The 25,591-nt window shown below is 38.3% G+C and overlaps 1 protein-coding gene across 1 annotated transcript; it reads left to right on the top strand.

Moving 5' to 3' along the window:
* The first annotated feature begins 1,377 nt into the window (after window positions 1-1,377).
* PSMA6 (proteasome 20S subunit alpha 6) lies at window positions 1,378-25,167 on the top strand. Its single transcript, XM_005891802.3, has 7 exons — window positions 1,378-1,548; window positions 17,896-17,990; window positions 18,354-18,435; window positions 19,162-19,317; window positions 21,652-21,830; window positions 23,077-23,171; window positions 24,938-25,167. The coding sequence occupies exons 1-7, from the start codon at window positions 1,473-1,475 to the stop codon at window positions 24,993-24,995; spliced, it is 741 nt and encodes a 246-aa protein (XP_005891864.1). The 5' UTR covers window positions 1,378-1,472; the 3' UTR covers window positions 24,996-25,167.
* The last annotated feature ends 424 nt before the right edge of the window (window positions 25,168-25,591 follow it).

Below are 25,591 nucleotides of genomic sequence, written 5' to 3' on the forward strand. Positions count from 1 at the left end.
TCTTACCTGGCCAGAATAAAATTCTGCTCTGGAGTGGCTAGCAACACCCTTTCCCTTCTGTACCTAAAATTAACTGGCTACTGCCAGGGCTTCCCTGGTGGCTCAGAGGGTAAAGCATCTGCCTGCAATGCAGGAGACCTGGGTTTGAACCCTGGGTCAGGAAGATTCCCCTGGAGAAGGAAATGGCAACCCACTCCAGTACTCTTGCCTGGAAAATCCCATGGATGGAGAAGCCTGGTAGGCTACGGTCTATGGGGCTGCAAAGAATCGGACATGACTGAGTGACTTCACTTTCACTGCCAGAGCAGCTTCGGTCCATTTATTTCTCCCTCTCATAGCAGGAAAGAAAGTGGTTGGATAGAAAGTTGTCATTTGCAGAAACGTGGATGAACCCAGAGACTGTCAGAATGAAGTCAGAAAAGAGGAAAACGAATATTGTATATTAACGCATATATGTGGTAATAGGAAAATGGTAAAGATGATCTTGTTAAGCAGAAACTGAGACACAGACGTAGAGAACTAAGGTATGGATACCAAAGGGTGAGGGAGGGGAGTGGGATGAATTGAGAGACTGGCATTGACATATATACACTGCTACTGTGTATATTGCTTCCCAGGCAGACGGTAAAGCGTCTGCCTGCAATGCGGGAGACCTGGGTTCAATCCCTGGGTTGGGAAGATCTTCTGGAGAAGGAAATGGCAACCCACTCCAGTATTCTTGCCTGGAAACTTCCATGGACTGAGGAGCCTGGTAGGCTACAGTCCATGGGGTCGCAAAGAGTCGGACACGACTGAGCGACTTCTCTCGCACTTTTTTCACTGTGTATAAAGTAGATAACTCATGAGAACCTACTGTATGGCACAGGCAAGGTCTACCTGGTGCTCCGTGGTGAACTAAATGGGAAGGAAATCCAAGAAGGAGGGGATATATGTATACGTAGGGCTAACTGACTTTGCAGTACAGCGAAACTGACACAGCAATGTAAAGCAACTATACTCCAGTTGAAAGAAAGAAGGAAGGAAGAAAGCCAGTGGGTAAACATTAAGAACGCCAGCAAGCCGGATCCAGGCTACATATACAGGTACCCAAACTAACGAGAGACTTCAATACGCGATTACTCAGGGAGGCAAATCACTACTCGAGACCCCGGAAAGCTTTTCTGCTCTTGCTACAGTCAATTCATTCTCCAGATGAAAGCTCTAAACCGCCACAAGCCGAACGTCACCTGCAATCTTCAAGCCGCCCACAACTGGGGCTGGCGCAAGCTCAAGTCGAAGAACCCGCTCTTCCCCACCCCCACCAGAGGCGGGGCCTTGGAGCTCTCCCCGCGCTGGGGTCTTAACTTCGGTGCGCAAGAGCGGAAGAAGCCAGCCGATGGCCCGGAAGCAGTCGTAGCAACTTCCGGAGGGGCTTGTACGCCTGGTGCGGGAGCTACGGGGCCCGAGATTGTGCTTGGAATTAGTGGTGCACCATGTCCCGAGGTTCCAGCGCTGGTTTTGACCGGCACATTACCATTTTTTCTCCCGAGGGACGGCTCTACCAAGTAGGTGAGTGAATCGCGTTTGCCTTTGGTCCACTCGAATTGCTCTGTCATGGTACGGCCTGCAGCAGGAAGACGCGGCCGGAGTTTAGTCCCGGGCTGAAGCGTTGCCGAAGCTGGGACTGGAAGAGGGCCGAGTCCATATGGAGGTCCCTTGATGTTCCCAGCGCTATCCGCAGGCTGGGATGGGAGCCTGAAGGCGGAAGGTCTCAGGCTGTCCGGGGCAAGCGGCCGCATTGCCTGGTCACTATAAAGAGTTACAGGAAAGTAGGGCTGTTTAGCCCAAATGGGCCCAACGTCTGTAGTCATCTAAAGGGTAATTGATTCCTTAACCTTCTAGTGAAAACGTTTCCTCTTCGTTTTCCTTTGCAGTATAGACTTCCTGGTCCTGTGGTTAATTACACGTAGACTTTCAGAACCTCTGTGTGTCAGACGTTGTGCTGGTCCTAGGGGACGCAAAGATGTCACACGCTCACTTATCCTGAAGCTCGCGGCTTAAAGGGAGTGACATACGTAAACAAATGGATAAAAAGCACCAAATAACAAATTACTGGAGTTCAGGACATCTGTGGAAAACTGGTAGACGGGATGAGTGGCCGTCAGCTCTAGAGCTGCTCTTGAAACTAACATCCTGTCTTAACCCACGTCTGATTGGGTGCTGCTGTAATTTAAAAGTTGGTTCTGAATTGTAGGTGAGGTATAGTGAACTAGCTGTTTCCTGAAGAACAGCTTCACTGGAGATAAACCCTAAAGTAGTTAGCGTTATTCAGTATAGCAGTACATTTTGGTAGATCAAAAAGGTGTCAGGGTTTAGGCTGTGATTGGAGAAGTCAGTATTAGGAGAACCTGGTTTACAACTGGCCGGTGATGGTTTTTTTTTTTTGAGTGAATTTAGCACCCCAGTGCCTTGGTGAGGTCAGTGATCGTCTGTGCTTGGAAATCATAAGGAGGAGTTGGCCTTTAAATGAGGTTCTCTTCACAGTGTAAATGTTAGAAATAAAGATAACTTGGAATGAAACCAGACTACTTTATGGCTATATACTGGATATAATGTAGTAAGAAACAACATCATATAGGGTAATTCGCTAACCCTTTTAACTCATCCCCAGTTGAAAAATATGATCTGAGATGATACCTGTATCTTCAAGGAAGTTTCATTTTAAAAGTTTCATCCCTGAGTTTTAAAGACTTCTGTATTGGCTGTGCTTTGAATGTTCTATTTCATGGTTTTTATATGCAAACAGGGAAAGTCACTTAAACTAGACTTTTGTATACTATAAAGTCCAGCAGTAGGCTTTAATGCTTCCCAGATTTGGTGAGTTGAAAGGCTGAATATAGTGTCATTTTAATAGTTTAAAAAGACTTGGAGTAGAGCATGCAATTCAGAACAGGTTAACTATCTAGACAGAATAACTTTAAGCTTTGTTATTAGTTAACCCCCTAAGCTTAGTCTTTGTAGCTAACTCCCTCTGCTCCTCAGAGCACTGGTTAGGCATTGCTGGGAAAGGGAACGGAGAAGGCCATGGCACCCCAGTCCAGTACTCTTGCCTGGAAAATCCCATGGACGGAGGGGCCTGGTGGGCTGCAGTCCATGGGGTTGAGAAGAGTCAGACACGACTGAGCGACTTCACTTTCACTTTTCACTTTCATGCATTGGAGAAGGAAATGGCAACCCACTCCAGTGTTCTTGCCTGCAGAATCCCAGGGACGGGGAAGCCTGGTGGGCTGCTGTCTATGGGGTCTCACAGAGTCGGACATGACTGAAGTGACTTAGAAGCAGCAGGAAAGGGAAAGTGAAAGAATAGTATGATTAAGCAGTATAGTGGTGAAGAGTTCAGGCCCTGGAGCCATAACTGGATTCAGATTCCTGCTCTGCTTCATAGATAGTCCTCACCTGGGCAAGTGATACAACTTTACCTTTAGTTTCTGTTTTCATAGTTGGCCTAATAATTCCTCCCTTTTGTGGTGGTTTTGAGGATTAAGTAAATAATATGTGTATAGTGCTTAGCACATTATTAAGTTTTCAGTAAATGCTGTTTTTTATTTGATTCTTTGGCCTTTTTGTGTGTGTGTGTGTGTGTGTGTGTGGTCTGTCAGATAGTAGCTCTGTAGACATGGACTGTTTCTTTTATGGTCCATCCATGCTTGATTCTCTAATGAAATATACATACATTGTCACAGTGTTGTGAATATTGTTTGTTAGTTTCTAAACTTTAGAATCTGCCAAAGACAAAACATGTAAGACAGAGTGCAAATTGTTAACGGTGACAGTGGAAAAATAGTAGAAGAAAAATAGGAGATGACAAGGGAATGGAAAGGTTAGTGGAAAGGATTAAAGATGTTCCTCATCTTCTATAGTTGGATTTCAAAAGATAAATGTGGTCTAAAGTTGATACATTTAAAAAGTACAGGTATAAATTTAAAGTTATAATATTATAAACAAACTGTTGATGGTGTTTGTTGTCAAGGAATAGGGAAATTTTTTATTTTTACCTGTACACTTTAATAATTGTTGAAAATTTTCTTTTAATGTGTTCAAGACGGTGTGTGTGTGTAAACGGTAGAGCTATATAAAGAGTATTTGGGTTTGAAATCCAACTTCAGGAATTTCATATGTTATCAGTGGGAAAATAGGTCCGTAAGCCTGGCTACTTTAGAGCCCCTGTCTTCTGCCTTGTTCCTGGGTATGACTGGCAAGGCAGATGGGAGCAGTCACTTGAATTTGCCTCCCAGGTGAAGTGAGCGCTGCCTGGTTGTTCCTGAGAAGGGAGCATGCTGATAAGAAACGGAAAAGAAGTGGACTGGTAGAGACAGACTGGAGAGGATGGTTTCCTAATCTAGAAGGTGGTAATGTGTATTGAAGCCAGGATTCCTGGGGAGTCCTAACTCCACACCAACTAGAGGAAGTATAGAATTTTACAAATACTACATATGTAAAATATAATCCCATTTACCTATAGATGTAAAGTACTTAGTGTCTGTCACATAGTATTAATAAGCAGTCAGTAAATGTTTCTGTGAGGAATGCTGTTAAAATCCCTCACAGAAACATGGCTGATAAAAATGGAAGTTTTTTCACCTCAGGAGTTTCACAAGTAAACCCACTTACTTACTTACTGTTTGCCTCTTTTGCTGTTTAAAAAAAAAAAAAATCTTGTTTTGGGGACTTCCCTGGTGATTCAGTAGCTTAGACTCCATGCTCCCAATGCTGGGGGCCTGGGTTCAATCCCTGGTCAAGGAACTACATCCCACATACCACAACTAAGAGTCTGCACGCCTCAACTAAAAGAGGCTGTGTGCCACGACGAAGATAGAAGACCCCATGTGCCACAACCCAGACAAGCACAGCCAAAAAATAACAATAACCATAAGAATTCTTGTTTTAAAGTAGTGTTTCTCAACCCAGACTTCTCATGCCCTCCTTCAATCGGATTTGAAATTGAATGTGTACATGTATACATATATATGTGTGTGTGTGTGTGTATATATATAATACATACATATTCAGTTCATTCGCTCAGTCGTGTCCAACTCTTTGCAACCCCGTGAACCACAGCACGCCAGGGCTCCCTGTCCATCACCAACTCCCGGAGTCCACCCAAACCCATATCCATTGAGTCGGGGATGCCATCCAACCATCTCATCCTCTGTCGTCCCCTTCTCCTCCTGCCCTCAATCTTTCCCAACATCAGGGTCTTTTCCAGTGAGTCAGCTCTTTGCATCAGGTAGCCAAAGTATTGGAGTTTCAGCTTCAGTCCTACCAATGAACACCCAGGACTGATCTCCTTTAGGATGGACTGGTTGGATCTCCTTTCAGTCCAAGGGACTCTCAAGAGTCTTCTCCAACACCACAGTTCAAAAGCATCAATTCTTCGGCACTAAGCTTTCTTTATAGTCCAACTCTCACATCCATACATGACTATTGGAAAAACCGTAGCCTTGACTAGACGAACCTTTGTTGACAAAGCAATGTCTCTGCTTTTTAATATGCTGTCTAGGTTGGTCATAACTTTCCTTCCAAGGAGTAAGCCTCTTTTAATTTCATGGCTGCAGTCACCATCTGCAGTGATTTTGGAGCCCAAAAAAATAAAGTCTGACACTGTTTCCCCTGTTTCCCCATCTATTTGCCATGGAATGATGGGACTGGATGCCATGATCTTAGTTTTCTGAATGTTGAGCTTTAAGCCAACTTTTTCATTCTCTTTCACTTTAATCACTTTCATCAAGAGACACTTTAGTTCTTCACTTTCTTTTTTTTTTTTTTAGTTCTTCACTTTCTGCCATAATGTTGGTGTCATCTGCATATCTGAGGTTATTGATATTTCTCCTGGCAATCTGGATTCCAGCTTGTGCTTCATCCAACCCAGCGTTTCTCATGATGCACTCTGCCTATAAGTTAAATAAGCAGGGTGACAATATACAGCCTTGACGTACTCCTTTTCCTATTTGGAACCAGTCTGTTGTTCCATGTCCACTTCTAACCGTTGCTTCCTGACCTGCATACAGGTTTCTCAAGAGGCAGGTCAGGTGGTCTCGTATTCCCATCTCTTTCAGAATTTTCCACATACTAAAAGTATACAAAAAAGTCATGGGATCAAACTCTGCTATGTTCTCAATCTCACATCTGCCCCGACACACACATGCTCCTCCCCACACACACACCACCAATATTTTTAATGACCCCACCTGCTTGAAAAATCACCATTTTGAGGAATGTAATATTAGGAGGCACTGTGAAATGAGAAGCACTTCCTGCTTAAGTTTAAAGGTTAGGGAAAGACAGAATGGCAGTTTCAAAAAAAATCTTAACGATAAGATTCTAATTGTACAGCATTCGAATTGGATGTTGACACATCATGCAGAATACCTGCCTTGTCCCAGTAGAACACCTTATTTTTTTGATAACCAAACTTTGAAGAATGTAGGAGCCATATTTTTCCAGCCAGTGTTTATATGGGGAAAAATATTTTCTAGAATCTCACACAGGTTTCTGTTTGTTTTTTAGTTCAGTTCAGTCGCTCAGTCATGTCCGACTCTTTGCAACCCCATGAATCACAGCACGCCAGGCCTCCCTGTCCATCACCAACTCCCGGAGTTCACTCAGACTCACGTCCATCTCGTCAGTGATGCCATCCAGCCATCTCATCCTCTGTTGTCCCCTTCTCCTCCTGCCCCCAATCCCTCCCAGCATCAGAGTCTTTTCCAATGAGTCAACTCTTCGCATGAGGTGGCCAAAGTACTGGAGTTTCAGCTTTAGCATCATTCCTTCCAAAGAAATCCCAGGGCTGATCTCCTTCAGAATGGACTGGTTGGATCTCCTTGCAGTCCAAGGGACTCTCAAGAGTCTTCTCCAACACCACAGTTCAAAAGCAACATGTATTTATTTTCTCCCAGTTTTGTAAGTTAGAAGTCTGGTAGGCTTAGGGTCACACAGGCTGAAAATCACAAGGAGGCTACATTCTTTTTTAAAATTTAAGTTTAGATTTGTTTTTTATTGAGGTAACATTGGCTTATAACATTATAAACATACTACATCATGATCGCCACCAAAAATTTAGTTTCCATCTCAGTACAGCGTTTTAGACAAAATTATGGGTGAAAAAGTCTTGACTTACATTCCTTTAATTATCAGAATTTCAGAATCACCTGTAGATGCTTCGCAATGAGTGCCCATAAATGGGATGTGCATCTGTGCTGTTGCTGGCATCACAAGAGCAGCTCCTATTGTGAGCCACTGTCGGGCATTGTGCGCTTGTCCTGAACATGTTGTCACAGTACCTTTTATATTTAGCCCTTGTTTTTTCCTAGTGTTATACAAATCAGTCCTGGAAAAGTTGAAAAGTGTTGGGAAAAATTGTAGGGGAGGAAGCAAAGTGTGTGAGAGAGATTACTATGGAAAGAGGTCTCTATATACAGACAACTGTTTATTAACTATTTTATTTATAATCAAGGATGCAGTTTTCATTCTAACGTAACGGTTTGTTGTTAGATTGAGCCCTTTGAACCTGCTGGTGTTTGACTGCTTTTTACCTGTAAAACTAGCTCTTTCATGTGGTTCAACCTAAGATAGATACATATATATGTATGTATATAACCTAATATATATATTTACACACACACATATATACTGGTAACTTATTATGTATTTAAATTAAAGATTAAGAAATTGAGGACTTGAGATGAACTATAATCCATTATAATTTTTCCTATTTAAAAAATAAGAAATGGGCTATCAGTTCTTTTCTTGCATAATCTTGGACATTCAAAAACAGATTACTGAGGTAAACATAACAGTGTTTGCTAGTTTTGTAAGTTTCTGAAATTTATCCAAAAAGCAAAATTTTTAGTGATGGAAATAAAGTGTTTAATTACTGTTTCTGACATTTAAATTCTGACTCAAAACTAAATATGCCTTTTAAATACTGCCTATAAACTTCTGTTTTTTAATTGGCCTTCATGCTCTCCTCTGCTGTAAACTGTGATATTACTTTTACCCTACCAGTGTTTCTTTTAATTACTGTCTAGATTCTTTAATTGAATCTAGAAATTATAGAAATTACTATAGAAATTGCTATAATATAGAAGTTACTATAGAATTTTTTATAGAAATTTTTATAGAAATTACTATAATATATTTTATGGTGGTGTTATTTTTAATTTAAGTTGTAGTATAGTTGATGTACAATATTATATAAATTTCAAGTGTTCAACATAGTAATTCACAACTTTTAAACGTTATACCCCATTTTAGTCATTATGAAATATTGGCTATACTCCCTGTGCTGTACAGTGTGTGTCTTTATAGCTTATTTTATGCTTGTGGTAGTGTTATAATGGGGATTCATTTACACAGAATTTTACTGAAAATTACACTGTAATGCCACATGGTAAGTACCAAAATATTGATACAGAGAAGGGTACTTTAGGAAGTGACACTGACAGATAGAGCCAGGAATGTTTCCTCAGGGGAGATAAATTGATCTACATGAAGATTAGATAAGGAAACTTAGGGAGACCTGTGTATTGATCAGTCAGCTGTGGCTGGAGCAGACAGTGACAACTGGAAAAAGATTGTAGCAAAATTTTGAAAAGTTTTGGATGTCATGCTACAGTTTGGACTTTGTCCCATGGATTTTGGACATAGCCAGTAAAAATCGTTAAGAACAAGATTATTAAGTAAGATAGCAGAAGAGTTGGGTATAGAATTAGAGTTAAGAGTAGAAAGGGACAGATGACAGGAAGACCGTTTTGGAGAGGGTTGTTCCAGTAATCCATGCAAACAAAAGTAGATAGAATAGTACAATGACACATGTATTCATAACCCAGCTTTGATGACTGCATTTGTCAGTCTCAGTTGTCATTTGTCAATCTCAAACACTTAGCCCTCTCTGCTGGAGTGTTTTAAAGCAAATCCTACATACAAGAGTGGACATTTCTCTGATAAGAGGAAAGTGAAGAGTCAGGAATGGTACCCAGGTTTGTAGCTTGAAAACTTGAGTGGTTAGTAATCTGAGATAACTGTAAGAAGCAGGTTTGCAGAGATAACTGCGTGCATGCTCAGTCTGACTCTTTGTGACCCCATGGACTGCAGCCCACCAGGCTCCTCTGACCATGACATTTCCCAGGCAAGGAGTCCTTCTCCAGGGGATCTTCCCGACCCAGAGATCGTACCCGCGTCTCCTGCATTGGCAGGGCGAATTCTTCACCCCTGCACCACCTGGGAAGCCCAAGAGTTGGGAGAAATGAGCATTTACAAATACTAAATTCAGAGCTAAAGATGACAGTTAGTAGTGATTATATAGGAAGATCACCCAGTGATAGGGAGAAGTGATAGAATCCTTGGGGATACCAGTATTTAAGGAGCCAGCTAAAGAGATGGAAGCAGTGAAGGAGACTGAAAAGTAGGAGATAAATAGCAGTAATTTTTTTGGGGGGGCTGCATCTCATGGGATCCTAGTTTCCTAGCCAGGGATCAAACCTGAGCCCCCTGTTGTGGAAGTGTGGAGTCTCAACTACTAGACCACCAGGCAAGTCCAGGGATGATATTCTTAACTAAGAACTTTAAAAATTCAGTTTCTTAGATGCACTAGCCATATTTCAGGTGCTCAGTAGTCACACTTGGTTATTGCCTATTATATTGGATTTTGCAAATATAGAACAGTGCCTTCGTCACAGAAAGTTCTGTTTGACAGCAGTAGTCTATATAGAGAGGGAGAGAGGACTAGGACCCCTTTAATGGATCTTTGCTGATTCATAGGCACATTCTCTGTTGAGAAACATTTTTTATATGTAAAAATTTTTTTTATATTTTGTGGGAGCAAATTTTAATATGTGGTGAGAGCCGTAGCTCTTTTCCTTGGTGGCTTCTTATGTTTTGCATTATTTAAGCAGAACAGGTAAGTAATGCACATGAGTGAAACCAGCTGGTGAGACAGGAGGAGGAGTGATGGGAACTGTGACAAACTACAGAACACACGTCAGCCCTAAATGGTTTTTGCTCTGCTGGACAGTTGCTATGAGGGTCAAATGATACCAGAATTTTTTTCTACAAAAAAATAAACCTGCTTTTATTTTATCAAAGTTTTAGTTAATTAAAATTTTCCTAGAAAACTGTGTATTCTAAACCAATTTGAGTAAGCTGGATTGGGTCCATGGCCAACCTTTGACTTAGTGTCTACTGGTTGCAAATGTAATTTTTTTTTTTTTCTAATTTTATTTTATTTTTAAACTTTACATAATTGTATTAGTTTTGCCAAATATCAAAATGAATCCATCACAGGTATACATGTGTTCCCCATCCCTCCCCCCCTCCTCCCTCCCCATACCATCCCTCTGGGCCGTCCCAGCGCACCAGCCCCAAGCATCCAGCATCGTGCATCGAACCTGGACTGGCAACTCGTTTCCTACATGATATTTTACATGTTTCAATGCCATTCTCCCAAATCTTCCCACCCTCTCCCTCTCCCACAGAGTCCATAAGACTGTTCTATACATCAGCGTCTCTTTTGCTGTCTCGCACACCGGGTTATTGTTTCCATCTTTCTAAATTCCATATATATGCGTTAGTATACTGTATTTATGTTTTTCCTTCTGGCTTACTTCACTCTGTATAATAGGCTCCAGTTTCATCCACCTCATTAGAACTGATTCAAATGTATTCTTTTTAATGGCTGAGTAATACTCCATTGTGTATATGTACCACAGCTTTCTTATCCATTCATCTGCTGATGGACATCTAGGTTGCTTCCATGTCTTGGCTATTATAAACAGTGCTGCGATGAACATTGGGGTACACGTGTCTCTTTCCCTTCTGGTTTCCTCAGTGTGTATGCCCAGCAGTGGGATTGCTGGATCATAAGGCAGTTCTATTTCCAGTTTTTTAAGGAATCTCCACACTGTTCTCCATAGTGGCTGTACTAGTTTGCATTCCCACCAACAGTGTAAGAGGGTTCCCTTTTCTCCACACCCTCTCCAGCATTTATTATTTGTAGACTTTTGGATCGCAGCCATTCTGACTGGTGTGAAATGGTACCTCATAGTGGTTTTGATTGGCATTTCTCTGATAATGAGTGATGTTGAGCATCTTTTCATGTGTTTGTTAGCCATCTGTATGTCTTCTTTGGAGAAATGTCTATTTAGTTCTTTGGCCCATTTTTTGATTGGGTCATTTATTTTTCTGGAGTTGAGCTGTAGGAATTGCTTGTATATTTTTGAGATTAGTTGTTTGTCGGTTGCTTCATTTGCTATTATTTTCTCCCATTCTGAAGGCTGTCTTTTCACCTTGCTAATAGTTTCCTTTGATGTGCAGAAGCTTTTAAGGTTAATTAGGTCCCATTTGTTTATTTTTGCTTTTATTCCCAATATTCTGGGAGGTGGGTCATAGAGGATCCTGCTGTGATGTATGTCGGAGAGTGTTTTGCCTATGTTCTCCTCTAGGAGTTTTATAGTTTCTGGTCTTACGTTTAGATCTTTAATCCATTTTGAGTTTATTTTTGTGTATGGTGTTAGAAAGTGGTCTAGTTTCATTCTTTTACAAGTGGTTGACCAGATTTCCCAGCACCACTTGTTAAAGAGATTGTCTTTAATCCATTGTATATTCTTGCCTCCTTTGTCAAAGATAAGGTGTCCATATGTGCGTGGATTTATCTCTGGGCTTTGTATTTTATTCCATTGATCAATATTTCTGTCTTTGTGCCAGTACCATACTGTCTTGATAACTGTGGCTTTGTAGTAGAGCCTGAAGTCAGGTAGGTTGATTCCTCCAGTTCCATTCTTCTTTCTCAAGATCGCTTTGGCTATTCGAGGTTTTTTGTATTTCCATACAAATTGTGAAATTATTTGTTCTAGCTCTGTGAAGAATACTGTTGGTAGCTTGATAGGGATTGCGTTGAATCTATGAATTGCTTTGGGTAGTATACTCATTTTCACTATATTGATTCTTCCAATCCATGAACATGGTATATTTCTGCATCTATTAGTGTCCTCTTTGATTTCTTTCACCAGTGTTTTATAGTTTTCTATATATAGGTCTTTAGTTTAAAGCTCCTTGGTTCCTACTTTCTTTGACTATCCAGTCTGGTGGTAGAGGGGGAAATAACACAGTTGAAAATGCTAAAATTACTAGTGAAATAGGAAATGCTATGGGAATTCAGAGAAAGGGTTGAAGAATCCCTTCTAGGACAATCAGAGAAAGTATCCATGGGAAATGGAGGACACTTGAGGGGAAGGACAGGCTAGGTGGAAATAAGAGTGATAGCGCAGTCCAGAGAGGACTTGAAGAAGCAAAAAGTACATTGTAAGAGGAGAGGTGGTAAAAATGGCAAACTAGTAGCCCTCCATATCCATAGACAGGCTTCCCATATGGCTCAGTGATAAAGAATCTGCCTCCCAGTACAGGAGATGCTGGTTCAATCCCTGGGTCAGGACAATCCCCTGGAGAAGGAAGTGGCAACCCACTCCAGTATTCTTGCTTGGGAAATATCATGAACAGAGGAGTCTGGCAGGCTACTGTCCATGGGGCTGCAAAAGAGTCGGACACGACTTAGTAACTAAACAATAACACCCATAGATGGGAGTATTTTTTAGGCCAAAATTGTGTTCTGAACAATCAGGTAATAACAGCTGGCAGTTGAAAATGTACTGAAATTAAGTGAGATCAAGGATAGTGACCCAGTTATTAGACCCAGGTATACATCTGTATAGAAAATGTTGTTCCTAATATTTATATCTGTAATACCTATAGTGATAATCATTTTATTACTGATAACTGGTCATTTGTATTCTGTCATTTTCTAGATTAGTATGGCTAGAGGTTTGTATTAGTTTCCTGTGGCTGCTATAACAAATTACTACAAACCTGGTTGCTTAAAACAACAGAAATTTATTCTCTCACAGTTGTGGAAGCCAGAAGTCTAAAATCTGTATCATTGGACCAAGATCAGAGTCTCAAGCAGGGCCATTCTGTCTCTGGAGGCTCTAGGGAAGAATGCTTCCCTCCTCTTGTCCACTTCAAGAGGCTACCAGCATTTCTTGGCTTGTGGCTCCTGCTCCATCCCTCTAATCTTCAAGACCAGCATTTGCAAATCTCTCTGCTCCTCCTTCATAGCACCTTCTTCTCTCTGTGTGTAAAATTTCCATCTGTCTCTCTTAATAAGGATACATAGGAATGCATTTAGAGACCACCAGAATAATCTCCCCATCTGAAGATTAACTTAATCACGTGTGCAGAGTTTTTTTGGGGGAAAGGAGCTGTACATGGTAATGTTTGCAGGTTCTAGGAATTAGTACATGGATATCATTTGGGGACTGTTTTTCAGTATACCAAAGGATTTATAATTTTATTGGTATTTTTCAAACAATCAATTTTTGACTTTTGCTCATGTCCTCTTTTATGTCCATTTCATTGATTTCTGATCTTTATTATTTCTTTTTTCTAATTTAGTTTTATTTTGCCTTTTTTAGCTTCTTAAAGTAGAAACTTAGGTTTGCAATGTAGAACTGGGGGCCCTAGCCGCTTTCTGACTGACTTCACCAGAGGCCATCAGTGGTTCTTGCCACGGAGCCACTTAGCAGTCCAGCAGGAAGAAGGTCTAGAGTGAGTCTGCTAGCAAGATAGTCTTATATAATGTAATCAGGAAGGTGCCATCCCATCACCTTTGACGTATTCAGTTAGAAGGGAGTTAGAGATACTAACTGCTCAGGAGAGGGGATTACACAAAGATGTGAACACCAGGAGGCAGGTATTGTTGAGGGGAGGCCACCTTAGGATCCTACCACCATAGTGGTAAAATTCCTTCTGAACACTTTGAGCTGCATTCTGCAAGTTTTGTTATATTTTACCATTACTACTCAATTCAAAATATTTTAAAATTTCCTTTGTGGTTACTTCTTTGACCTATGGATTATTTAGAAGTATGTTTTTAAATTTTCAAATTTAAAAAATTTCCAAAATATAAGGTTTCTAGCACTTTACAATACCATCCATTTCCCCTGTGTGCCCACTCCATCCCAGGCTAATCGACTTTTTCTCATCCATTTTGTAAAGTGTGTCTCTGGTTGTCAGCATATATTTGAATCTTGCTTTTTTATCCGTTCTGACAGTTTATGCTTTTCATTGGAGTATTTCATCTATTAACATCTAATGCAATTGTTAACATGGTTAGATTTCTCTTTTTTTGACATGGCTAGATTTTTTTTTTTAATCAATTCTTTTTTTTTTAATTGCTTATTTAATAGTTTTTTAAAAATCAATACATTTTTTTAAAGCTTTAGTTTTCTTTTTTTCTTTTGGCTGCTTTTTTTTTTTTTAATTTTAAATTTTATTTTATTTTTAAACTTTACATAATTGTATTAGTTTTGCCAAATATCAAAATGAATCCGACACAGGCATACATGTGTTCCCCATCCTGAACCCTCCTCCCTCCTCCCTCCCTATACCATCCCTCTGGGTCGTCCCAGTGCACTAGCCCCAAGCATCCAGTATCGTGCATCGAACCTGGACTGGCATCTCGTTTCATACATGATATTTGACATGTTTCAATGCCATTCTCCCAAATCTTCCCACCCTCTCCCTCTCCCACAGAGTCCATAAGACTGTTCTATACATCAGTGTCTCTTTTGCTGTCTCGTACACAGGGTTATTGTTACCATCTTTCTAAATTCCGTATATATGCGTTATTATACTGTATTGGTGTTTTTCCTTCTGGCTTACTTTGTATAATAGGCTCCAGTTTCATCCACCTCGTTAGAATTGATTCAAATGTTTTCTTTTTAATGGCTGAGTAATACTCCATTGTGTATATGTACCATAGCTTTCTTATCCATTCATCCACTGCTGGGCATACACACTGAGGAAACCAGAAGGGAAAGAGACACGTGTACCCCAGTGTTCATCGCAGCACTGTTTATAATAGCCAGGACATGGAAGACATGGCTAGATTTTAACTTATCATTTTATTTATTTCTGTTTGTCTCTGTTTTGTTTGCTTGTTTTTTCCTCAGTACCTCCTCCCTTGCCTTCTTTTTGATTATTTGAACAGTTTTTGGAATTTCATTTTAATCTATTAGCCTTTTGGCTACATCTTAGCATTTTTTAGTCTTGTTTTAAGAATTATAATATATATGCTTAACTTCTTTCCATCTTTCTTAGAGTTAATGTTTATCATTTCACAAAAAATGTACAAGCCTTAAAACATTGTAAGTCAACTTACTCCCTTTCCTTCTGTAAGTAATACATCTCCATATTTTACAAACTCCATAAATGTTATAATTTTTGTTATGTATTTTTAAAGAATTAAAGAGAATAAAATAAGTCTTTTATATTTATCCAGGTATTTACCATTTTTTGATGTTTCTTATTTCTAAAGATTGGGTTTCTCTTGGTACTATTTTCCTTCAGCCCAGGGAACTTCTTTTAGCATTTTTGTTGCAGATCTGAAAGTGTCTGTTTTACTTTCATTCTTGAAGGATGTTTTTGTTGAAAATAGAATTCTGAATTGATGGTTTTTCTTTCCACAATTTAAGGATGTTCCACTATCTTCAGGTGAAATCCATGGAATTTAAATCATTGTTCTCTTGTATGTAATCTGTTCTTTTTCTCTGTTCTCAACGTTTTCCCTGCTTTTGATTTTCAGGAATTGGACTGTAATGAGTCAGGGCCTTTTTATTTATTCTGCTTGGAGTTTGCTGGATCTTCAGCGTGGAATTTTATGTCTTCTGCCAAATTTGGAACATTTTAACCATTATTTCTCAAATTTTTGTGTCTGTTTTGGGTCTCATTCTTTCCTCTCCAGTTAACACAGTTATACCTGTTGATATTAATCTGCAGACTTGTATTTTTAAATCTGTTTTCTCGGTGGACCACTGGTTAGGACTCCGTGCTTCCACTGCAGGGGCACGGATTCTATCCCTAGTCCAGGAACTGGACCCCACATTGTCATGCAGCAAGGCAAAAAACAAAAAGTATACTTTGATTCATTTTTCATACTCTCTGCTATATTATCTCCATTCTGCAGTTAAGTCCATTTGGTGAATTTTTTAATTTTAAATTGTATTTTTTAGTTTTGTGATTTCTACTTGGTTCTTTTGTACTTTACTGAAATTTCTTTCTTCATCTTGAATATTTTTATTATGTCACTGAACATAGTTTTAATAACTTTGCCTGCTAATACAACATCTGGATCATCTAAGGGTTGGTCTCCTATAAGTAGATCACATTTAACTATGTTTTGTTTTCTTTTTTAGTATGTTGAGCAATTCTGGATTATATCCTGGGCATTTGTAAATGTTGGGTTGTAAAGACTGGATTTTGTTATGTTCCTCCTTCTAGCAGGCAGTTAATTGATGGCAGCTTAAATCTCACCTTAATTCTTTTATCCTAGCTAAGATGCTTGGAGTCTGTCTTTTGTTATGTGTGGTTATGGAATCAGCCAGAGATTTGGGCAATAAAGACATTGAGGATCTCCCTCTCTCCTTTCTCTCCCTCATTCTCCAGCAGCTGTGATTACTCCCCCAAGCTGTTCTCTAGCTCTTCAGGTCAAAAGGACTGAATTTTCTGTGGGTGTTTAGCCCAGACTAGGGCCTGCAGGCAAGCTGTAAGTCATGAAAATGGGAGGTTGACCCCACTCCATTCCCTTCTTCAGGCACGGACTCCCTCTCTAGAATCTGTGTACTTTTGGCCTCTCTCTGGTATCTTTGGGCTAGTTATTGTTTTGGCTAGAGTTTATAGTTTATCTGGAGGATTGATCTGGTACAGGCTTTATTGATCATATGAGAAACAGAACTGAGAAGCATTATGAAACATATTTTAGAAATTATTTGTGGTATAATGAGATGGTAAAAACAAGTTATTATAATTTGATAAAGGATTTTTATCACAGCTCCTATTAAAGGTAAGTTCTTTGGTGTCATAGGTAATATCTTCCTTAGATGAGCCTCATCACAGCGGCTTTTTGAACCAAATGAGACCAGGCCTCAGACCTGGTGTGCAGAGTAATACTTGACAGAATTTTGAAAGCATTTATTATGTGTCAGATGTAAATAACAACTGGAGTAGTGAGTGATTTTTTTCTTCTATATTTCCTCTGTATTTTCTACAGTGAGCATATATTAAATTTTGTTGCAGTTTTCCTGTTTACAAAATACGTTTTTATTAAGTTTAAATATTACAGAAATAAATAACATTGAAAGGGATAGTCTCATCTGTAATTCTGCTCTCCATAGGCAGTCTCAGCTAAACCATGTGGTACCAAAGTAGTTTGTTTTTATAAATCACTTTGATCAGCTGTTTTAACGTGGGAGTGGTTTGACAGCAACTAGAGAAGTGCACAAGCTGTAGTTTGTTATAGATAAACTAAAGAATCCAATAGTGTAAGTAATGTGAAAGTTGCAAACAACATGATCCAGAAATTTTCACCTTGGTAGAGAGGGTAAAAAAGAGTAACAACAATTAAAGCTGCATACAATCAATTAGTTATTGACCGAAAGTTAACAGAAATAATAAATTTTGAGAAAATGTAAAGCACCTAAATTTTACCCAGGAAAACCAGACGTGGTAGGAATAATGGCTATAAAACAGATTTTTTTTTTTAATGATAAAACAATTGATAAAGATTTGATATGATAAAAATTGATTATTGGAAATTTAGTGTTTGCTCCTGATGAAAATGATCAAAATGAAAAGAAATACAGTTGGTTTAATCATGGTTTATTATTATCATTATTATTTTGATTTTGCATATCTCAGATGGCATTCCATGTTAATCAAGCTGTTTATTTTTAATGACTGTTTATTACTGAATTGCATGGATCTATGATCATTTATTTTACATTTTAAAAAATCTGTTCTATTTTCCAGAATATGCTTTTAAGGCTATTAACCAGGGTGGCCTTACATCAGTAGCTGTCAGAGGGAAAGACTGTGCAGTAATTGTCACACAGAAGAAAGTACCTGTAAGTAGTACTGCCCAGATAGGCAGTTGTTGCAGAATGCAATGTAAGAATGTCTCATGAGTTTGTACAAGGGTATATTATTATCTGTATATGTTATTTCTATAAGCAAAATGGCATTTCTAGGTCTTTTGTCTTCAGGTACCTCAGAACACACTTTGGTGAGCTAAAGTTCTTGTCCACAGAAAACATATCATCTTAAAAAGGAAAACAGAGTAGTGCCCACGCCTCCATTTTTTATTGGTTTTAACTGTAAAATGAACAGAAGACATTTATAGTTCATTGTTATAATTCCATAATGTTTTTTTATCACTACACAGAGACCTGTGATTTTTTTGTTTTTAATTATCTTGATTTGTTCTTTAGGACAAATTACTGGATTCCAGCACAGTGACTCACTTATTCAAGATAACTGAAAACATTGGCTGTGTGATGACAGGAATGACAGGTGACTGGCTGATACTTACTTAGATTTGTTATTTTCTTCACATTATTTTTAATTTTAAAAGGCTTCCCTGCATATCTGATTTGCAGTCTTCCAAGGCTAGTATCAGTCTTCGGAGTATTGTGTGCTTTTTTGAAACCGTAAGTTTAATAGAATTAGATATCTATGCTGCTGTCAGGGAAACTGAGCGAGGCCCCTCTCAAAAATGATTGATTTCATCTATGAAATGGTTTAGTAATTTATTTCATCTATGATATGGTTCATAATTTAAGGGGACATAAGTCAGTATATCTCAAACCTGGTGATAGTGACACTGGTTAGAAGTAGGTGACAATTGTGAAAATAACTTTGGGTTTCTGTTTTCTGAAATCAAGGGAACATTCAAGTCTACAAAAAGGTGGAGAGAAACCTTATTCTTTCTCCTTATACCTTGTTCTTTGGGAGATTATTAGACACTTTTAGAAATTATTGTGATGGCTGATGAAGAAGAGTTCAGCATAAAAGAGCAGAGCTATCTATGTATAGGACTTCATCTTTTACATTTTTTTCCTTGTCACATACTTATTGCTGAGTCATTCACTGTATGTTGGTGGGAGAAAAAACCATTGTGGACCACTTCTGCTTTCCTTAAGTCATAATGAGATACATGCATATGTTGTGACAGTTACCTGGCTTTGAGGTTCATGCTTTCCTTCTAACGAAATAAACCTTTGTTTCTTATGCTCTAAGCTGACAGTAGATCCCAGGTACAGAGGGCACGCTATGAGGCAGCTAATTGGAAATACAAGTATGGTTACGAAATTCCCGTGGACATGCTGTGTAAAAGAATTGCTGATATTTCTCAGGTCTACACACAGAATGCTGAAATGCGGCCTCTTGGTTGTTGTAAGTATGCAAACAAGTCTCCCAAATAATTAATGAATTCAGATTGTTTTTTAGAGAACATACATTAAGAAAGTTATTTCAGCAAGACTTGGGTTTTGAACATGTGGTTTGGAAAATCATGAAAGGTGAGAAAAATCTTTATAATAAATGGGTGTTGGAAGGATAGGATTCACAGCAGTCTTTTAGGCACACCTTTGAACATGAGACACTATTAGGCTTTTGTAGTGGAGATTCCACTGCAACTCTAGATTACTAGTTGAGTGAAAATGCCTAAATTAGGCATCTTAACATTGTAGTTGTTTCTTTTGACCACCCTAAAGATTCAGGGTCACACACATATGCCTGTGATTCATATACTTTATATTTTATATACTTTATAGTCATATAAAGAAGAATAAATTTCTTCTTTTAAAAAAACAAGTAAAATTTTATTGGGAGAGAAATAAGATTTATTGATTTAAACTTAATGGAATAAGTTAGCCTGGAAAATTCAACATGTCTGTTTCAGACAGCATGTCATTTATTTATGAGAATTAAAGCAGTCAGTGTAATGATTGACCTATTACTTAAAAAAGTCTCCCTTGATTTCTTCAGTGATACTCTTCTCCTCTGCCTCCTCACTTTCCTTAGTTTATCCTCTTCTACGGGTCCCTTAAATGTTGTTTATCAGGTTTCTCTCCTTGGTCCTTCTGTCCTCTTTGTTTTGTCTGGGTAATCTCATCTGCTTTCATGGCTTTATTTTACTATCTCATCTATATGTCAGTCACTCCCTCATTAGCTTTATCCCAGTCTCTTCCTTCATGTCCCACAGATACTTCAAACTTGAAATCATTGCTCTTTTCCTACTCTCATCCTCAACTTTTTTCCTACCCCCACCTCACCTTCCCTGGTCTTCTATTTAGTCAGACTATCAAGCTTTACTGCAGAATATCTGTGTCACTTTTCCATCATCTCTTGCCTTTGCCACCTATTTTACCACCTTTCTCCCTTCTTACTCTTTCCTAGACTGTTCCATATTGCTACCTGAGTTGTCATCCTAGAGTTTTGTTGTTTTGTTGTTAATATGATGTACAGGGTCCCTTACAGTGTATTCCCAAGTTGCCTCTTTCTTGTGCTGCATTTCTCTGTCCTGAAACTGCTGTAATACATGGATCTTTTTGTCGTTCCTGGGTGTGTCCTGACCCATTGTGTCCCTTTGTGTGTGTTCCTTTTGCCTTGATTGCCCTTCGGTTCCTTATCATGTGTTAAACCCTGCTCATCTGGAGTAAGGAAGTGTTAACTACCCCGCCCCCCAGGTAGTAAGTGGGTATCTCTTTTGTGGTGTCCTTGGTACTTTCTATTGTATGTCAAGTATAAAATGTAAAGAAATGTTATGGATAACATAAGACACTATATTAAAAAGGTTCAGATGGGGTTAAGCCCTTCTTTGTTACCTGTTCTGCTGAGTAGAGAGAAGTTTGGCGGTGGTGTTTATCTTAATTGTATGTCATTATAATAACATTTAATATGTTATGTGTACAGAATTTAGAATTTGGTTTATACTGACTAGTACAGGAATATATATCAACAGTAACAAAGACGGGCATTATAGATAGAGGTGAGCAACTAGTCCCTAGGTTTATTTCACTTAGTGCCAGCATTCCCAAGGTGAGTTCCATACACTTTGAGTTCTCTGGAACCTTAATAGGTAGTTCCTAAATTAAAAAAAAAAAAAGTATTCTATGGTCAAATAAATTTAAGAACTACTGAGGTAAAGTAGATCAGCTTACAGCAGAAGATTTTAGAACACTTAATATGCTTCTGTATATTTTCTAAAAATAATATGTGAAAGGTCTATTTTCCAAATTTATCTGACCAGTTAACATCTTGAGGGGTTGGGGTTCAGAGGAACATGCTTTAGGTAATAGCAGGGATTAGAAGATTGTTTGTATGTTACATTTGTGATCATTTAGACCTTTTAAACTCTGTGATAAAACCTTTTGCAAAGTGGAGATTTATTACCTAATTTATCTGTGGAGATAAACTATGTTTTGTTACTAGTTTTCTTAAAGCAAAACATTTTTTTAAAAATTTTTTAAAGAATTCTGAAATTGGCTAACTTGATTTTCTTTGCTTTCATGAGTTTCCTTTTCTATATAACATCATTTAATTTCCACGTTTATTGAGCACTTACTATCTGTCACCCATTAAAAAACCTGTTCTCAGGAATTACATATATGTATATATCCTAAAAAAGCCAGAGTAATTAAAAGATATGTGACAACACCAAGATAAGATGAAATCTGGTTGTATGAAGGTTTAAGATATTTAATGAGGGTCTTTCTCTCTGTTTAGGTATGATTTTAATTGGTATAGATGAAGAACAAGGCCCTCAGGTGTACAAGTGTGATCCTGCAGGTTACTACTGTGGGTTTAAAGCAACTGCAGCAGGAGTTAAACAAACTGAGTCAACCAGCTTCCTTGAAAAAAAAGTAAAGAAGAAATTTGATTGGACCTTTGAACAGACAGTGGAAGTAAGTTAACTGAAAGGAGCTGACCTTTTTTTTTAATGCTGTTTAGAATAATGAAGATGGTTGCATAATTGACAATCTTTATAAGCTATTCCTGGAATATTCATGATATCCAAATTTGTCAGGTTAATAGTAAAATTGGTGTCACATGGGAACCGTGAGGACTGCTTTATTCATCTAATTCTCTGTCTCATACTGTATTTGAGACTGCTTTCAGCAAAACACATAAAATGGGAAAATATAACTGAGAGTCAAGTCAAGACCAGGCCGAAAACCTGCATGGCTGGGATTTAAATTAGACTTAAGCTAACTGGAAGCAGAAGTGAGAAAGTTGAGTCAGTAATATTGCTCTTACGGTCCTAAAAGAAAAGCAGTCACACACCAAGTTTTCAGGGAAGCAGATATCTTCATAGTAAAATAGTATGCTCACAGGAGGACTTGACAGAGAAATTATAACTGGAATGCCTAGAGTCAGCATTAAGCAGTATTCTTGAGGGGATTGTTGGTTATGATTGGAAAGTTTTAAATTGACAGGACAAGCCAAAATTCCTATACAAGTACTTAGTAACAACCTTAGACTAAAGAAGCTTCTTATTTATTGCCAAGAAGTTAAAAACAAAATTTTAGTAAATTGTTGAAAAGAAGGTCTGGGATACAGCAATTCTGAAGACTAACATGATTCTGATAAACAAGAAAGGAAAAATTATCATCTAATACTTTGTTTGGTTGGCAGTATTATCATATACTAACAGGAAATGTGAATCTCGTTCTTATGTGGGAGGTACTGTTTAAATGTCTCTTAAGTTTTTTTTTTTTAATTGCAATTCATAGTTACGTGAATTAATTAATCACATCACGTACAAAGCCACTTAAAACATTCTTAAACTATTATCACTGTAAATTCCTTAAAAGAAGGCTGTATTTATCTTTTATCCTCTCCACGTCTTACTCCAAGTACTGAGCCTATTGTGTGGCATGTAGTGATCATCAGGTAAACAGACTGTTTTGTCTTAATCACCCTGTTTTTCTTGTGAGGTGCCTTTCATTTATAGCTCAACTTGGTATAAACAAGTTTCTTGTTATTGGCAGGCAACATCTTAGAATTAAGCAATCTGTGTGGCTGTTGAACTACCACCTCAAAAATGAATAGCTTGTGGTTAATTCATGAGTTGAAAAAGATGAGGATGAGAAAAATCTTGGAATCTCTGAAAAATTCTATATTATTTTAAATATTGATACTTTTTTTCAGACTGCGATTACATGCCTGTCTACTGTTCTATCAATTGATTTCAAACCTTCAGAAATAGAAGTTGGAGTAGTTACAGTCGAAAATCCTAAATTCAGGTGAGATATATTGTTGGGTAAGGTACTTAAAGAAGTTTGCCTGGTGATAAATTCTGGTGTAGAAAGGCAGAGGTATGTTGGTTCATTGACCTATAACTTGAAGAAAAAACACTTTTTTGAATGAGTTAGGTTTTTCCCTAGCACTTGAGAGATCTGGTTTTGTTGTTATTGTTGTTTATTTTACTGTTTGTTTAACTGCGTCGGATCTTGGTTGCAGCACGCAGCATCCTTGTTGCACACTCTGCTTGTGTGTGGGCTCCAGAGCTCACAGACTCGGTAGTTGCGGCGCACAGGCTTAGTTGCTCCACAGCCTGTGGGATTTAGTTCCCCCATCAGGGATTGGACCCGCGTCCCCGTGCACTGCAAGGGGGATTCTTAACCTCTGGACCACGAGCAAGGTCCTGAGAGGTCTGTTTTAAAACTTATTGGATGTCTCCTTAAAACAGACATAACTGCTTTTTTTCTCATTTTATTTATTTTATACCTAATACCAGAGGTGATATATAATAACCTCTTTTATATAAGGAGTAAAGTAAGTATAAGAGTTTTTCTTTTTTTAGCTTAAGGCCAATAGAAATTCAGCTCCAAACTAGTAGTTTTCAGATGGAGCTTTGATTATTTAGTGGTTATTTAAATGGTGCTTTGAAGAACAATATGAAATACTGATGTACATCAGACCCTATCTGGGTATCTTTGAAACCCCCAGATTTTGCATACAGCTAATTGAATATCTGATGCTGGACTGGATGCTTGTCTGTTCTTACTCACAGCTTCCATGAGTCAGGTCTGTACTGGGTGCTTAACATGTTATCAGCTCACTTAATCCTCCGAGCAGACTTTTACCATGAACCTGATACTCTTGTGAATAGAGAATGTTTCTGTTAAATCACAGATGCAAGGAAGCTGCTGGAAGGCATGTTAACTGTTACGTGTATTTACTTTTAGGTCAGAATTAAAAAAACACATGTCAAGTTTAGGGCTGGGGAACAAAAGTAGTAAACTAAGCTTAACCAGACCTTTCAGAGCTTCCTTAGTACATTTTTCTAGTTTGTCCTTTTTGTTGCCTTCGGGTAAGTGATATAAACTTGAAAGATTTAAGAAAAACTTATAGAACTTTTTAAAAAAACATAATTGAATTCCCCTTTATCCCCTGGAGGAAAAGATTGCCTTTTTTTTTTCTTTCTTTTTTTTTAAAGCAGTAAAATTCCAGCGGGAGCAATTTCTCTAAAGGACCTCCAGTTAGTTCTTGTGTTCTATTCTGAGACCCTTCTATAACCTTTAAAATCTTTATTTTCATCTACTAGTTAAATAAATAAGAAACCAAAGAGCCTATGTCTTCAGAAAACTCTTGTATCATTTATAAATTGTGATAGTATTTAAATAATAAATAGAATATATATATATTTATATATATAAATAATAGCTAGATAGTAAGTATTTAAATAATAAGCATAAACAACTGTATAAACTACTTGCATGCACACAAAGTCACTTCAGTTGTGTCTGTGCAACTCTGTGGACTGTAGCCCGAAAAGCTCCTACTGTCCATGGGATTCTCCAGGCAAGAACACTGGAGTGGGTTGCCATGCCCTCCTCCAGGGCATCTTCCTAAATCAGGAATCAGGTGGGTATCAACCTATCAAATTGGGTGATAGGTACACAAAAGGTCATTGCTATCCTACTTTTGTATGTGTGTGTTTATTTTGCATAATAAAAGGTTTTCAAAAAGTAAATAGTTGTGGGGTTTTTTTCCCTTTGCCTTCCAGGATTCTTACAGAAGCAGAGATTGACGCTCACCTTGTTGCTCTAGCAGAGAGAGACTAGACACTGTAGTTAGTTTACCAAATCCGTGACGCCACTTGCCTGTGTGTTTGGTAACAACAGACCAACATTTTGGGGGCCCCTCGATTGAAAAAGGAACTTCTCCCACTCTTGCTGCCACTGAAATGGTTAGGACTCTGTCTGTATAAATAAAACCAATGCTTTTGGAAAATAATCGCATCCTGTCTTTTTTACCTCACATTTAGAGTATTAAGTCTTCGGTATGTGCACACTGTTAAATTAATGTTCACCACCTTCACATGGTAGTTTTTATTCATCTTTGTTGAGGGATCCACGTTTCTTTGGCTTAAGGAACTTAATAGCCAGAAATTTAAACTGTAGCTTGTATGGCATAATTAATAAATCACAAACTAAAACTCTGGTTTCAAAACTTGCTCTGACTGTAGTAACTTGGCGTGGGAAGCCGTCTTTTTTACAATTCCTCATTCATTCCTGAACTTGAATTCCAAGTACCATTGGAGGTTTTAACTATAGTAAAATGATTAGCTTTATTGATCTTCAGTAGTCGAGGTACACATTTAATCTATACTCAATAAGAACCAGTATTTTTAAGAGCAGAAATTGTAGTTACCTTTGGG

The sequence above is a fragment of the Bos mutus genome, chromosome 21 (genome assembly GCF_027580195.1).
Source record: "Bos mutus isolate GX-2022 chromosome 21, NWIPB_WYAK_1.1, whole genome shotgun sequence".
NCBI classification, from domain to species: Eukaryota; Metazoa; Chordata; class Mammalia; order Artiodactyla; family Bovidae; genus Bos; species Bos mutus.